At 39.1% G+C, this 17,340-nt stretch overlaps 1 protein-coding gene across 1 annotated transcript in view; it reads right to left on the reverse strand.

Moving 5' to 3' along the window:
- LOC110523137 (pre-B-cell leukemia transcription factor 3) overlaps positions 1-16,087 on the reverse strand; it is a 118,826-nt gene extending 102,739 nt beyond the window's left edge. Inside the window, 2 exon segments of the mRNA XM_036976689.2 lie at positions 14,275-14,348; positions 14,798-16,087. Coding sequence (XP_036832584.2) covers positions 14,275-14,348; positions 14,798-14,997 — 274 coding nt within the window. The 5' untranslated portion in view covers positions 14,998-16,087.
- Positions 16,088-17,340: the final 1,253 nt, after the last annotated feature.

The following is a 17,340-nucleotide window of genomic DNA, read 5'->3' on the forward strand; positions in this document are numbered from 1 at the left end:
ATCTCTGCTGAATAAATCGTATTTTTTTATGAAAAAGATTTGTTTCTAAAGAGATTTGTTACAACATCCTCTTTTGGCCTCAAGGGCAGTATCACCGCTCTGACGTGGTTACATTTAACACCTTCACCTGATGGTTGTAAAAAAATAAAAAGTGGTTCCATTGAGATTAGAAAAAGAAGAAGTGCTGTGTGAGAATCCTATCTGATTAGGTGTACACGCTCCCAATCAAGACCTCCCAGACACCGACAACCATCATTTCATTGTGGGAGAAGAAGACTCTCTTTTAGCTTCCTTTTTTACAGCAACAAGAATTGATCCACACAAAAAAAAATCATAAACATTTCACAAACAATTATCCTAAGTTGTCATAAAAGACACAAGCGTAATCACTAAGGTTTAAACGTCGGCTAGATGAGCACATTTTAAAAACACTACTAGGAAAAATGTCCTACATTATGCTAAGCCTTAGCATAATGTTTGGGATATGTGTATAGAAGAATGTGGAATGTAGTGAAATATGGAATCGTTTTCGGGTTTTTACTCGTTTTGGCACATTGCAATCGCCGTTCATTGCCTGAACACTACAAGGCTTAAAAGGCTAGTTAAAGGCTAATTATATTCTTATACAGAATCTAGTGCTATAGGCTAGTTAAAGGCTAATTATATTCTTATACAGAATCTAGTGCTATAGGCTAGTTAAAGGCTAATTATATTCTTATACAGAATCTAGTGCTATAGGCTAGTTAAAGGCTAATTATATTCTTATACAGAATCTAGTGCTATAGGCTAGTTAAAGGCTAATTATATTCTTATACAGAATCTAGTGCTATAGGCTAGTTATAAGCTAGTTAAAGGCTAGTTATAGGACAATTAATGGCTAGTTAAAGGCTAGTTATATGAAAGTTAAAGGCTAGTTAAAAGCTAGTTAAAGGCTAGCTCTATTATTATACAAAATGAAGTGCTATAGGCTAGTTCAAGGCTAGTTAAAGTTAAAACCTAGTTCAAGGCTAGTTAAAGGCAATATGTTCATATACAGATTGTAGTGCTATAGGCTAGATAAAGGCTAGTTAAAGGCTAGTTATAGGATAGTTAAAGGCTAGTTATATTCTTATACAGAATCTAGTGCTAAAGGCTAGTTAAAGGCTAGTTATAGGATAGTTAAAGGCTAGTTATAGGATAGTTAAAGGCTAGTTATATTCTTATACAGAATCTAGTGCTAAAGGCTAGTTAAAGGCTAGTTATAGGATAGTTAAAGGCTAGTTATAGGATAGTTAAAGGCTAGTTATATTCTTATACAGAATCTAGTGCTAAAGGCTAGTTAAAGGCTAGTTATAGGATAGTTAAAGGCTAGTTATAGGATAGTTAAAGGCTAATTATATTCTTATACAGAATCTAGTGCTATAGGCTAGTTAAAGGCTAATTATATTCTTATACAGAATCTAGTGCTATAGGCTAGTTCAAGGCTAGTTAAAGTTAAAACCTAGTTCAAGGCTAGTTAAAGGCAATATGTTCATATACAGATTGTAGTGCTATAGGCTAGATAAAGGCTAGTGAAAGGCTAGTTATAGGATAGTTAAAGGCTAGTTATAGGATAGTTAAAGGCTAGTTATAGGATAGTTAAAGTATAGGTAAAGGCTAGTTATAGGGTAGTTAAAGGCTAGTTAAAGGCTAGTTATAGGATAGTTAAAGGCTAGTTAAAGTTATAGGATAGTTAAAGGCTAGTTATAGGATAGTTAAAGTATAGGTAAAGGCTAGTTATAGGGTAGTTAAAGGCTAGTTAAAGGCTAGTTATAGGATAGTTAAAGGCTAGTTAAAGTTATAGGATAGTTAAAGGCTAGTTATAGGATAGTTAAAGGCTAGTTATAGGATACAGTGCCTTGCGAAAGTATTCGGCCCCCTTGAACTTTGCGACCTTTTGCCTCATTTCAGGCTTCAAACATAAAGATATAAAACTGTATTTTTTTGTGAAGAATCAACAACAAGTGGGACACAATCATGAAGTGGAACGACATTTATTGGATATTTCAAACTTTTTTAACAAATCAAAAACTGAAAAATTGGGCGTGCAAAATTATTCAGCCCCTTTACTTTCAGTGCAGCAAACTCTCTCCAGAAGTTCAGTGAGGATCTCTGAATGATCCAATGTTGACCTAAATGACTAATGATGATAAATACAATCCACCTGTGTGTAATTAAGTCTCCGTATAAATGCACCTGCACTGTGATAGTCTCAGAGGTCCGTTAAAAGCGCAGAGAGCATCATGAAGAACAAGGAACACACCAGGCAGGTCCGAGATACTGTTGTGAAGAAGTTTAAAGCCGGATTTGGATACAAAAAGATTTCCCAAGCTTTAAAAATCCCAAGGAGCACTGTGCATGCGATAATATTGAAATGGAAGGAGTATCAGACCACTGCAAATCTACCAAGACCTGGCCGTTCCTCTAAACTTTCAGCTCATACAAGGAGAAGACTGATCAGAGATGCAGCCAAGGCCCGTGATCACTCTGGATGAACTGCAGAGATCTACAGCTGAGGTGGGAGACTCTGTCCATAGGACAACAATCAGTCGTATATTGCACAAATCTGGCCTTTATGGAAGAGTGTCAAGAAGAAAGCCATTTCTTAAAGATATCCATAAAAAGTGTTGTTTAAAGTTTTCCACAAGCCACCTGGGAGACACACCAAACATGTGGAAGAAGGTGCTCTGGTCAGATGAATCCAAAATTGAACTTTTTGGCAACAATGCAAAACGTTATGTTTGGCGTAAAAGCAACACAGCTGAACACACCATCCCCACTGTCAAACATGGTGGTGGCAGCATCATGGTTTGGGCCTGCTTTTCTTCAGCAGGGACAGGGAAGATGGTTAAAATTGATGGGAAGATGGATGGAGCCAAATACAGGACCATTCTGGAAGAAAACCTGATGGAGTCTGCAAAAGACCTGAGACTGGGACGGAGATTTGTCTTCCAACAAGACAATGATCCAAAACATAAAGCAAAATCTACAATGGAATGGTTCAAAAATAAACATATCCAGGTGTTAGAATGGCCAAGTCAAAGTCCAGACCTGAATCCAATCGAGAATCTGTGGAAAGAACTGAAAACTGCTGTTCACAAATGCTCTCCATCCAACCTCACTGAGCTCGAGCTGTTTTGCAAGGAGGAATGGGAAAAAATTTCAGTCTCTCGATGTGCAAAACTGATAGAGACATACCCCAAGCGACTTACAACTGTAATCGCAGCAAAAGGTGGCGCTACAAAGTATTAACTTAAGGGGGCTGAATATTTTTGCACGCCCAATTTTTCAGTTTTTGATTTGTTAAAAAAGTTTGAAATATCCAATAAATGTCGTTCCACTTCATGATTGTGTCCCACTTGTTGTTGATTCTTCACAAAAAAATACAGTTTTATATCTTTATGTTTGAAGCCTGAAATGTGGCAAAAGGTCGCAAAGTTCAAGGGGGCCGAATACTTTCGCAAGGCACTGTAGTTAAAGGCTAGTTATAGGATAGTTAAAGGCTAGTTATATGATAGTTAAAGGCTAGTTAAAGGCTAGTTATGGGATAGTTAAAGGCTAGCTCTATTCTTATACAGAATGTAGTGCTATAGGCGAGTTAAAGGCTAGTTAAAGTTATAGGATAGTTCAAGTCTAGCTCTATTCTTATACAGAACGCAGTGCTATAGGATAGTTCTACTATATTATCGTTGGTTCATATGCTTGAAATGTCTATTTGTAGTTTTGGAAACTGTGACAGCAACTGTGTAGATTGTTTCACATGTGTGAGTGTGAGGAGTCTGTACACACAGTGGTTGTCTTGACTACTCAGTAGTACCAAAATAAAGTCTGGTGGAAAATATGAGCCATAAAAGGGTGTATTTTTACTATACCTGCTAAGTTGTTCTTTCCAAAAGTTGAAACTATTTACTCCTTAGGTTCCTTAGAATATAGCAATCATTTTGAAAGACAGAAATGATCAGAGAAGCAAAAAAAAAAAAAAACACTCCAGGGAAGCTCCCTGTCTCCACTCATACTCCAAGGTGGAGAGAGATGGCCCTTGTCTTTTGGAACACAACACAACAGAATGCTCTCGAAGGCAAGTTACATTTCCCTCCGATTTGTTGTGAGAAACTACAATTAAAGTAGAGATGCAATAACATGCAATCATGAAAAGTTATTGGAATATCTAGGCCTATATCTAATGTCTATGGCGCTGACCTTTGTATCAGGTAAAATAACTGCTGGCTTGAATTACATGTTTGGTATTTTCAGAGCAATGCAACCAACATTACAATACAACTTTTTAGTAGCTATGATATATCACATGTTATTAAGCTATAGATATTAACACGGAACATCATGTTGCGCTTATTCCTATGAAGTTACACTGTAATTACTCTTGTAACAAACGTACTAATGGTTACTAATGACCATTCCCAAAGTCTTAACATTTATTGAAATAATAAATTAACACTATTATTCAGACCAGAAACAAACCATCATCACGTAGAAACTAAACCATAAAATCTCCTTTAAGTCTTCAGCTCTGGGATCTCTTTCAATTACATATTTTGTTTTTCGGACGGAGGGAAAAAAAACAGCCGTTTTTCAGTGTTAACATAACATAACACTGGCCAGCACCATAGACACTGGCAAGTGGCCATCTTTCCATTGCGCTTGTATGGAAGAAAAAAATAATCGACTTCAAGGGATCGGCAGAGGAGAGACAGGGTTAGCAATAATACAGTCACATTCAGTGTGACGTTTAACACACACCTCTCTGTGAGAGAGTGTGAAAGAGAGGAGCATCGAATTCACACACATTTACTGGATACACCTTTGAATTGAGAGTAACAATAAGCTAATTTTAACAATCCGCTTTTGAAAATTACAAATCGACCTTTAAAATAATTGTTATATTATTTCTTCTTTTTGTTTCTCCACAATCAGAATATTCACGCTCACTAATTTGTCCCCAACTTTCTTCCTTCTCCCGATAAGTCGGTAAGTGAATTGGTTAGGATGTTCTCTAAGGGCGAGGCGTAAAAAGCCTCTTAGAAACATTTTCTAATAAACTAAAATCCCTCCCAGCAGTTCTTCAAAGAGCCGGCAGCTTTTTTTTTAACTTTCTCTGAGGGCTTCAGATCTGCTGCCTTTCACATGGCCTTTTAAGTTTTTCACCCTCGCCTCTTGGCAGGCAGCAAAGCGAAGTGAAGTGTACTGAGCCCCGCTGCACTCCAAGAGCACAGTGGTTATAATGAATTAAACATAAAGAAACCTTAAAGCCGGCAGCCAATAAGAATTATTTGTCTTATTAAAGCGGCAGAAAACGCTGATAAAATTTTCATGGCGATGCGTTTTTTTGGTCGTTTCTTTCCCCCCCCCCCCCCCCCCCCCTCCAATTCAGCAGTGAAATGTACTGTACAAGGATCATGTGGGGACATAGGTTGCCTCCCAATTGGCACCCTGTTCCCTACATAGTGCACTACACTTGACCAGCAGCTCCTGTTCAAAAGCAGTACATTATATAGGGAATCGGGTGCCATTTGGGACTCAGACATTGACGACAGTCTTGTTAAAGATGCACTATGTAGAAATCGCTCAGCCACTTCCTGGTTGCTAAAATTTTGAATAGTTTGCCTACTTTCAGTTTATGTGACAAAACAAGTGTAGTGTAGAGAATCAATTGTGCCATCTAAACCACTGTGAAATATCTTTTTTATGCACATAGAACAAATCTACCGCTTCTTAGACTTGCTTTCAATAAGAATGACTGATCTATAACACACATTTCTAAGTGAATATGGTGTGTGTGGGGGGGGGGGGGGGGGGGGGGGGGGGGTGTCACCTAGAAAGTGCCATACTTCAGCTTTAAAATAGGATAATTCACAGAAGAACAGGAGAATATTGGGACAGAGCACCAGGACAGACAACACTTTCCATTTGTTTTTTTTTCCACGGACAGTTTGATACATCCGAAATAAAAGGACAAACTAAAAACTGATTTTCTTTCCCAGAAAAAAATACGTAATCAGAAGGCTTAATTATTCATGTGAAAAACCACTAACACAACTCATTACGTGTAACAACTCAACATTTAGATTTTTAACAAAATAAAAAGCTTTCTTGATTGCACTATTGCATGAAATCGACATTGTTTCCCTATTTGCTCTTTCTACAGGCTCATACTGTAATCTACGTTTAATTATACGCAGAACCTGAATTCTTCAACTGTTACCGCATGATTTCCTGTTTAGAAAGGTATTTCTTACAACAAGTGAAACTTGTATTTTTTTTTTTTACTTCACCTTATTCATCTCAATGGCAGTTCATTTATTGCAATTTAAATTTGTTGACAGAGACAAACGAGAGAAGGAAGCATCTCAAGACAAAAAAAAATCAAATAGCTATGAGAATTTTAAAAAACAACAACATTGTACCAGAAAGGCATTATTACAGTCTACAGAAGAAGAATACCTGTTGCATGTTAGCAGCTGTATTTTATGTCTTACGTTTCAATGTTTCAAACAGCAAGAGAATGAAATCAAACGTATCTATTCTGTGTATAAGCATCACAGGGATTTTCTATTGCAGAGAGCTTCACCTTACGATACAAGAAGCCTATAAATAGCACTGTCTAGAGGCGTCCTGTCCTGTCATCATTGTAAACTGCATTAGCTGTTGTAGAATGCAACTCCCTTGGACCCCCATCTCATCTCCCATTTAACCGTTGTAACAGAACAATTGGTTCCCACTATGAAGTGTTCAAAACCACCAAAAGTCTTGAGATGAAGGATATTCAAGACTGTGTTTAACTACACAAGAAAACACAAGGCTCGTGCAGTTTGACAAGTTGAATGTTGTTGTACGGCGCAGCGTAGATAGTGTTGGCCTCTGAAATCAGAAACGTAGGCCTACGATTCATATGAATACGATTTGCAAACAATACACTTACCGCGTAACCCAAATTAATGTTATAAAATAAGAATGTCTGAAAACAAAATGGGGTCTTATCCACAGAGGGAGGGAGAAAATGAGTTATGTATGTATTTGTTCTGATCCAGCATGCAGAGATGGGGGGGGGGGGGGGGGGGGGGGATATAAAATAATTCCTTAATACATCATAACATGAGGAAATGGCTTTGTGTGCACATGGCAGACTGGAGAAAAGTTCAACAGCCTTGCTGATGTTATATTCCCCATCATAAAATATATGGGCTAAGGATGGTGGCGGGTGGGCGCCCTCCGAAGCTTTTATCCCCGGTGACAAAATTATGGATGACATCACAAACGGCACTTATTGCATATACGGCGTGTTTCGTGGGAGGGATGTAAAATATTGAAAACGGTGCCAGGCGTGAACGTTTACTTTTCGAAATGAAAATGTAATGCTGCAATACTTTGAGCACAATTTGGTTAACCTGGAGGAAGGGAGGGGTGCAGAGGCGTCGGGAGGCAATGTCAAATTCATCAGCTGGTTCTCTTTTACTGGGGAGCCGTGCCGCTCACAAGCACTCGGCTGTAGAAACACATCAGGCCCGACGACCCGCTTTAAGAGGCTGCGACGTTGATGGAGCGCTATTGGTCCTCGTCTCACTTCTACACCCTCTGTGAAGAGGGTAGGTAGGCCCAGCCATGACTCAAAGTTGACCAAATCACTGTTATGTGTTGCAGGGGGGGAATAATTAATAAATATGTGATTTCTTTGAGAGTTTTCATTTTCAAACAATTCTTCATCTCAAAAACCAAAAATGCACGTATTTTATTGTGTGATGTTTTTTTTTTGTTTGTTTTTTTTACTGACATATAAGCGATTTAAGAATAATATCGTAAAACACACATTTGGTTTTAAATGGTCGTATGGTTTATCAAGAAACGAAGCCAGAGGTAGAATGTGTAGATAAGGGATGGGCAACTGGCGGCCCGCGTGCCCGCGTGCGGCCCCCCTTTTGTAGGCCAGCGGATCAATATATTTAAATGTTTTCTTTTTTTGGCCAACTCAGTCGAGGTCTCAACTTAATGTTGAGCGTTAGAATAGAAAATAAAAAGGTGCGATTTTGAAATGTGGTTGTGCATCAGCAGGTTTTATCTTGTCACTCAATTAGCTCATGTCAGCTATTATTATTTATTTTTGGATTGGTAAGTTAGTCTTGCCAGCTATCTAAACTTGTAGTAATCATGGTCAAATTACAGACCGGGGGTCCCACGTTGATTTCGTTAGTCACTCTCACTCACATATCACGGTAAAAACGGCAAACATTTCTCTCCACCCTATGGCAAAATGTGCCGAATTGTAGGAAATTAATTCTAAAATCTCGCTGTCAATAGGATAGCCACTAAAATGTTTTGCTCGCAACAAAATGTATATCTTAGTGGCCCCCAAACGGCTAAAGGCTGGCACTGACAGCATGCATGGATATGGATGTCTTGTGGCCCCAAACCCCAATCAAAAGTTGCCCATCCCTGGTGTAGATCAATGTAGTGACCTGCTTGCTAAGTTAGCCCCTTTTTCAGACCTACTGACAACACAGTGAGCCTAAGGCTGGTACTTTAACTCAGGGAACATATTGTCACCACGTCCGTGTTCCGACAACAGTGTACAGGCCTAACCATCGTCTCTAATCAATCGTGGCTCTTTAACTTTGACGGCCAGTCACTCCTAGCTGCTGCTGCCACCGCCTCCGGATCGCAATTCCACCATCCCTGTCAAGCCTAATTAACAAGTCAGACGTGCAGTTGGGAACATTTATGCAATTAACCTGCTAAAAAAAAATTGTCGGAGGATGCTAATTGCTACGCTAGTCGCCACGGAGCCTCATTAGCATAGCTTATGTGTGAAAAACAATTAGAGACCGCGTTTACGTCTGAACCGCAGTAAAACCCCTCACAGCTATGACAAAGGAAAGAGAAAGGGAAATTGATGAAGGGGAGGAGAAGAAGTCGAATCGACTGTATTCTTTTGTTTTCGAAACACACACACACAAAAAAAAAAACATACTTTGCAATCCCAGCGTACTTCAGTGTACAGCAGGAACATGAGGTTGAAACAAGAAAAACAGGGAAGATATTAGCTGTTATAAATAAGCCACTACTACTTAAAACAAACGTAAGGCAGTTTATATAAATGTAAGAAAATAATCCTGCCTAGTAGCATGACTAGATGCTAAAGCCACTGTCCATTGATGCTAACAACAAGCAGTGTATTCATAAAAGACAGTATTACTCAATATACTGTGAGAAGCAGCTCACGCTGTGCTTCAAGGAGCATCAAAAATCACATCAGGGATTTCCACCGACAATGTTCACAATCTAGTCCATTTTCCAAACCACTGGTTCATGAGGCCATCTTAACAACCGCCTATGAGCCAAGGCGAGGGCGGAAGCACACCAGCAGAACGTAAGAACCTGTTGTTAAGCAGCAACATAATCTGATAACTCCATAAGCAAGAAAAATACTATTTGCTGATTTTGAGGAATACTGCTTTTGTACACGAGGGGTCAACTTCATTTGAGTTCTCTATTCATTAAATCAATGGGACTCGTTTTGAGATGTGTTCTACTTAGTTGTCTGACATTCTGAGAGAAAAAGCCATCTTTCAATCAAGTTTATTCATACATTATTCATATTTTATTCATACATTATTATTATTATTATTATTATTATTATTGTGGCAGGCACTTTATCTAATGAAAATCCCGACAGATTTATTCCTCTCATTAGCTCACTGTTTGATTGCCCTGAGACAGAATGTCCCCCACAGGCTTAAGAAATGCTTACCTCCTCAATCTGAGCCGGCTGGTAAATCAACTTAATGATTTCAATTGCCCTCACTTCGCTTTATTACAATCTAAGCCCACAATTGATTTAGCCAAGCAAGAAAGTATATGGAGCACATTATCAAGATGTGTGTTTTGCAGAATGCAAAGCTCTAGTGGGCCCCGGCAGAATCTGTGATCCACTGCAGTGAAATGTCTTTCTTTACTGAGCTGGTTTCCCTTGTCCTCGGAGTAACTTCCAGGGTTGCAAAAAAGCCTCAAATGCTAGGACAATGCTATCTGTTTCATAGTGCTCGTGACTCTGAACGTAACGCTTATCTTATGCAGTGGTGGGGAAAAGATCTTAATTGTCTTACTTGAGTAAAAGTAATGATACCTTAATAGAAAATAACAGAAGTAAAAAAGTGAAAGTCACCCAGTAAAATACCACTTGAGAAAAAGTCTAAAAAAAATGTACTTTAGAACAGGGAGATGGGAGAAGTCCTCCGTTTATTTACGGACACATTCCAACACTCAGACATCATCTACAAAACGCACCACTTGTGTTAAGTGAGTCCGCCAGATCAGAGGCCGTGGGGATGACTGAGCATTATATTGATAGGTGCGTGAATCGGAACATACTACCGTCCAGCATGAGCATTCGAAATGCAACGAATACTTTTTGGTGTCAGAATTTTTTTTAAACATTTTTTTAAGTACATTATTGTCTTTGGGAATGTAGTGGAGTCAAAGTAAAATATGAATAGTAAAGTACAGTACATATACCCCACAAAAAATACTTAAGTAGTACTTTGAAGTATTTTATACTTTACACAACTGGTCTTATGTATGAAAAATGTAATTAAATATTCACTATACAGACTACATTTTCCTTTGATATAAAAAAACAACAACATGTAATTAGCACATCATGGTGGATGTATGTGGGATAGAGATAAATATGCCCAGGGCTCAGATTTGTAGAGAACTGTCCAGATTTATTTTTGAAACACATAGCAAGCAAACATCTCTCTCCCTTCTTTGCCAGAGTGTAAAGTAAGAGAAGACGACACAGTGCGCATCAAAGGTGTGACTCCACTAAAGCTAGCTAGTACATCTGTTTAGTCCAAACCACTCCCTGTGTTTCTGAGACATATCTGAACCCACAAATATTGGACAAGAGATTTCAGGGGTCACAAGGTCAATTTCGTTAATTGTCGTTTGATCGTTTATGCTCCCGAACCCCAGGTCTTAATGACTTAATTAGCACCGTAATTAGCTTAATTCGTTTTTATAACTCCATATTACTGTATCGAAATAAAGAAACAATGTCTCACACTATATATACTGTAATTGAACGGATAAAGCTAACCAACCCTTTCTCCTTCTTTAGGGTACAACCTGACCAAGCCTTTCTCCTTCTTTAGGGTACAACCTGACCAACCCTTTCTCCTTCTTTAGGGTACAACCTGACCAACCCTTTCTCCTTCTTTAGGGTACAACCTGACCAACCCTTTCTCCTTCTTTAGGGTACAACCTAACCAACCCTTTCTCCTTCTTTAGGGTACAACCTGACCAACCCTTTCTCCTTCTTTAGGGTACAACATGCAGAAGACACTGAGACTCATTGACTAAGAGTATTTGCTAAATGTCTCACACTTCAACGTACTCTTTTCATCCATACTTTCAGTGGCCCCTGGCCAGTAAATGTAGTAAAATGGTGTAAAATGACAAAAATAAAGAAACCAATATAATTATAATTTTGTACAGTAAATAGACCAAAAAAAAGTACTTGTCATTTTAATTTGCTAGATCATAGCGAGGTTCACACGCTTTTGCTCTTTTTCCAAATGCATACTAGTCATCCGTATACACACACACACACACACACACACACACACACACACACACAATTAGAGGCTCCTCTATCTTTCTCGGCTGCAGTCCCTAAACATGTTACATTTGCTGACAAAAAACAATTCACATCAAATGTATAATTTGAGCCTTGAAGCCTTCTGTTTCTAACGACGAGGTGCTCTGTTTCCAACTTGGCCAATGAGGATTTTAGGTTGACCCTTACTCTGCATAACAGCTAGGAGTATTTTGGACTGATAGCGTCTTAAACTAAACTCGGAGAATAATGTACAATTCCCTACGTAAATGAATATGTGCAAAACGTTGAAATGCACTCTCTGTTCATTTCCTGGGTTTAGTCCATCAGAAAATATTAGTTCACGAGAAATGTTATCCAGCTGAGTACAGAGGTACTGATTTACACGGTACATTTAATAACCATTGCTCTTCGACCATGCTATCCTTTGTAACAACACACACAGCTATAGTACAATCAAAAGATATATATATATATATATACACACGCACACACACACACACACACACAGCAGATATATTCAGCACGGCAACCCTCTCAGAGACGTAAGCACCCAACCCCAGCACAGTCAAAATAAAGACCAATCACTGTTAACAATCCAAGCTCTTGTAAAACCCCCCCCTGAAAACGCACGGCTCAACACTAAAGGTGATTTACAAGGAACGTCTAAAAGGGAATATGAGGAAAAAGAAAGCCACAATGAAAGCGATATAGTGAATGATTGTTTTCCAGCGAACGCAACGTGGAATTTGATTCCCAACCTTCCTTTATTTTTTTTTGCAGTATTTTATAAAATAACAAGAGGCTCCTATTGGGCCTTAAAGTGCAGCTTTCCCCATTTACCTCAAGTTGCCAAAACAGCACTTGGAAAACCCATTGCTAATGCTCTTACCTTTGTAAAAAAAAAAAAAAAAAAAACATAACGTGGCATAATGCCAATAACAATAGCCCTTTGCAAGTCCTAGCTAAGCTTTGTGAAACATAATTAGCCATGGAGATTTTTTTTTTTTACAACAAAAATGTAATTCCTAAACCAGTATCTGCAAACTGAATATGGTGACTGGTTCAGTCCAAAATCATTTATAGTGTAAGAGATTTTATAAATCATCAATACAGTGCCATACGGTATAATCCAACCAGTATAACAGTTTTACAATTATAACAGAAATAATAGACCTTTAAATCAGAACTCTATAGGCCTACACTACTGAAAAAAATTACACTGAACATTTATTAAAAACTGCAATCACTTGCTGAGACTTTGTGGCTTAACGTGAGATTGTTGTGAAAATGACCTATGAATATTCCAGTAATAACCCATCACCATCTATTGTGTCCAATGAAGCCAAACTGTACATCCACATTTCTATCTGGAGCTATGCTCACTTTCAGCCCTTACACTACCTATGTATTTGTTATAGCTTAAAGTCATTTCTAGAGGCTGTCATCCCTTGTGCGCGTGCGCTCTCTCTCTCGCTCTCTCTCTCTCTTTCTCTCTCTCCCACTCCTGAGAAGTTCATTAAATGTTATGTTTCCTCAAGTCACTCTGAACTGCATGTCTCACAATGGCTACACAGCTGGCCAAGCACAGGTGTTATTTGGTGATGATGGCACTTCCTCATTGATGCTTTAGGGTTGTGATCTCTGAATCTGAACCCTGATCATCTAGTTTTAATATTACCCCAGTGGTTGAAGGTTACTCATTTTCAAATGTTTTTTTTGTATGTTTGTGTCAATATGTCTTTTACCATCTCCCCTCTCAAATCACAGAAAAATGTCAATTGCACACCTTTTCACACTCTGTTTTAAAATGATGTCACCAACCTCGTTTTGACATCTATAGTCCTCTCACCCATTCATAAATATATATTACAATAAGCTACACTTGTGCTTTTGTAGCTTAAAGTATCCATGTAAAATCTATTGAATTATACTTGTGTTTTTAACTACACTACTATCATCACCAAGGAAGATGGAAAATACTTGTCACAATTCTCTGAGCAACTTCACATTCAGTGTGATCCACACTGTGATCCAGATCACATTGTGATCCCATCCTTCACGGTGTGATCCAGATTTGACATAATCAGACATGCATTCCAATCTAATGAACCTCAGTGGAGTGTTTACTCACACGGTTAAATTATAATTACAAGAAATGGGCCAGTTTCTTCATAAAGTGTGACATATTCTCTTTATCTGCCATGGCAATATTTTGTGATGTTTTCTTCCGGGTGGAAAAATGCTGGCAACCAACGTCATATAAACTCATTTTATTCAACTTCAATTTCCCCCTTAGTATAGTAGGCCTACGTCCAATATAATGTTAGCGTCAGTGAATTATACAGTACTGTTTAGCCGTCACCTTATGCAGACACATTCATTACCAACCAACGCACACAGGTCATCCGCGTGCTCTAGCTGAAACACGGTCAAACTGGTGCAAACGGTGTTCAATCTCATCTGCTAAATGACAAACAGATTATCTTGTGAAATGTAGCTGAATATATTATATGATTAAAAAAAATGATGTTTTCGAGCGCAAAGAACAGAGTGGACTGCAAATGGAAACCTATTGCTAGTAGGTAAGGTTCCCTAAATAGTGTAGTTACAGCTTTTCGACTCACCTGTTTTCTCTTTGATTTCGCAGAGAACGCTGAAGAGCGCGGGTTTCATTCTGTGACAGTTCAATCCATGTTTCCTTTGTCAGTAAAGAAGAAAAAAAATGCTTGTTAGTAACAACATTTGCTACAATATCAGTTTTGTGCCTTTAAAATTGGGGAAATAACTCAAAATTGATAGGCCTCAAGGGCACATGTAGAGTTTATGGTATATATCGTTCCACTATTGTATCCAACTTCACATCAATTGAATTGTATAGTTATCACTGTACGTTTTGTCGTTATCATGTTAATATTTTAATTGGTCAAAGACGCAATTTGCCAGATAGGGCACATGAGACATCATGCCTATGCAACCTTATTGAACATTAGGCTACCAATGAACAATCTGTCACAATTTAAAAAGTTGCCGTAGGCCTATAGCCTATGACTGTAGCCTCTGTCTACAGAATAACCCACAATTAAATTATTCGCCAACTGTGTGTAGAATTATTAATTCGCGAAATTAAAATAATTCAAAAGGACCAACTTTGCTTGCGCCTCATCCAGACTTTGGTCGGTAATTGTCATTATTTGATGAAGAATGTCCCCAATATCTTGTTTTCTTCCGTCCCCATCGGTCCCCTCGTGTCCGTGGGGCGGCGGTAGTCCCATGCCTCCTTGTACCGAATGGCCAGCCAGAGTCACGCCGCTGAGCGCCTGCATTATCCGGGCTTGTTCCTCCATCATGATGCCGCAACACAATCAATATGCGCTTTTCAGCGAGGCAAAAAGATTAGATTGTATATGTTTCAATCACATACAGGAGCAATATTGTCCGGCTGATGGCACATTGAAAATTGAACGCGATCTGTTACAGAAAATTGTAAATTATAGGTTACCGAGAACGGTACTCGACTATATAAAAAATATTCTCTGATAGTTTTCTTCAATTCACAGCATGTAATGGAAATTATGTTTCAGTCTAAAATCAATATGATATTCATTATCTAACACTAATTAATCTGAGTAGCCTAGGCAATAGAGGTGTGTCTTGCAGGTAGCCTATTCATGCAAAAGGTCCGTGCTGTTTTCAGTCTGAATGTTGTCTTCAACCGATTCTCCCTGCGTCTCCTCTTGGCATCCTCGTTGTTCTGGTCTTGATACGAACTTCCAAGATTCCATAGAACCAGCAATCCAAGCGCAACTTGCAACCCAACACAATGTGCTACAGCTAAAATAACAATGTCAAAAGGCACCACTTGCTTTTCTCAAAAGTTGCAGTTGATTCCCCGATGATAAAATAAGGGTAATAACGTGCTAGAAAAATAGCCAACGAGTAGGCCACTTTTAAAAGTTAAAAATTTGACAAAGAAATGGTATGATTGCGCAACAAATAGCAATGCGTAAATTCCTGTAGGTCTACTCCTGTCAAAATCACGTCAGTCTTAGGTTAGTTGACGGTTTTTGGTGGTGTGCTGAGCGATTGGGAGGACGTGATAGACTGAACGCTATAGCGTCAAAAAAATAGAAGAACCGTATGAAGCTCCACCCCTTTCTGAGATGTAAAACCCTTGTCCCTCCTGTAGCCTCCCCCTCGGCTCTTACTACAGCACATAGCACTGAGATATGATGATGCTAATCTGAAGAGGACACCTTTTCAGACAACGCAAAGTATCACTCTTAATTTGATCGTGCATAAAAAGACGCGTCGTCACTTAACCCATTCAAGGTTACGGCGCACAGACATTATCGAGTTGAGTGCTATAAAAACGCTAGAATGAAACTATATGTGGAGAATGACCCCCTTCTGTAGCTCACGTGATCCAACTACGACCTGACCTATTCTAGGGCAGCAAGGTTCTAAACATGAAAGAGAGGGCTTTTTTTTTCTCCAATCGTCTCTCTGCAGAAGTAGACTGAAAGTCAAATCCACCAATGATGGAATAGCAGAGTCAATGGCCCACCCTTAAGATAATTGTATGGGCATTCAGTAACTTTCCATTGGTCGTTGCCACGAGTGATATTTGCATGGTGGTCCTCCCTTTTGGTTGCTATGACAGCAACAGTGAGAATTGGATGCACAACTTGAGAGACAAAGACAGTGTTCAGGCAGTTCAGCAATAATAAAATACTGTAGATAGTTATGTGAGAAGGATATACTTAACATCCAGAAAGGTATACCATTGAAGGCCTATGTGGATTAAAGAATGTTTTTCTTTTCAGCTTTATTTTCAACAACTTTCAGGGAGTGGCCTTTAGAATAGCCATATGATGGCACATAGGCCAGGCCAAAATCTGTGGGGGAAAAAAATAATAACAGAATGCACTCATCACGTCGATCGACAATGGCTTTCAACAAGAAGCTTGGAATGGTGCATTCCAATCAGGAAGTGGAGATTCATAATGTAACCATGCTTCAAATGCCAAAGTTGTGGCATCAATGCATGTGCAGTGCCTAAGCGCTAAATGGAGGAATGTGGTCTTCTGGAGACGAGTCGGACCAAAGTGGGCACCTTGGCCTTTCCAATGATCCCCTCCTTAACCTACTGTAGGCAACATGAGAGTAAGGGCATTTGAATGAATGGATATTCAAACGAGGTACAAACTTATCTCCAATGGAAGAGTCCGCTTCCACGTGCAACAATGCACAAGTTAAACAAATCAAAAGACATAGAGAAATATGGATTTATACAATGTGAGTTTAGACTGAATTGGGTGTTAAGCCTAATTGAAACACTGAACCGGCCTGTTATTTGCTTATTGCCTTCGCCATGACTGGAAATACCGGAATGCGCTTACCCACACAGCCAACGCAGCCGCCTCCATTGTCTTCTGTGTAACGCTAGCAGCAGATTTGCCTCCAACCCTGGCGGCAGCGGCACGGGGAGGGACGTCAGCTGCCGACCGTTGCGTGCACAGGGAATTTTTCTCTGCCTCTCAAGTTAAACGTAATTGTAACTTTTGCAAGAACAAGGGGGCTGGCTGGATCCTGTATTCTTGGGTGGATAGACCTAACCCAGAGGTGTCGTGTTAGCCACTTTCTGTTCTGCCTGCATTTTCAAGATTTTTTAAATCCACTGTAGCCTAGGT

The sequence above is a fragment of the Oncorhynchus mykiss genome, chromosome 5, assembly GCF_057628025.1.
Source record: "Oncorhynchus mykiss isolate SJ-2025 chromosome 5, ASM5762802v1, whole genome shotgun sequence".
Taxonomy (NCBI): Eukaryota; Metazoa; Chordata; class Actinopteri; order Salmoniformes; family Salmonidae; genus Oncorhynchus; species Oncorhynchus mykiss.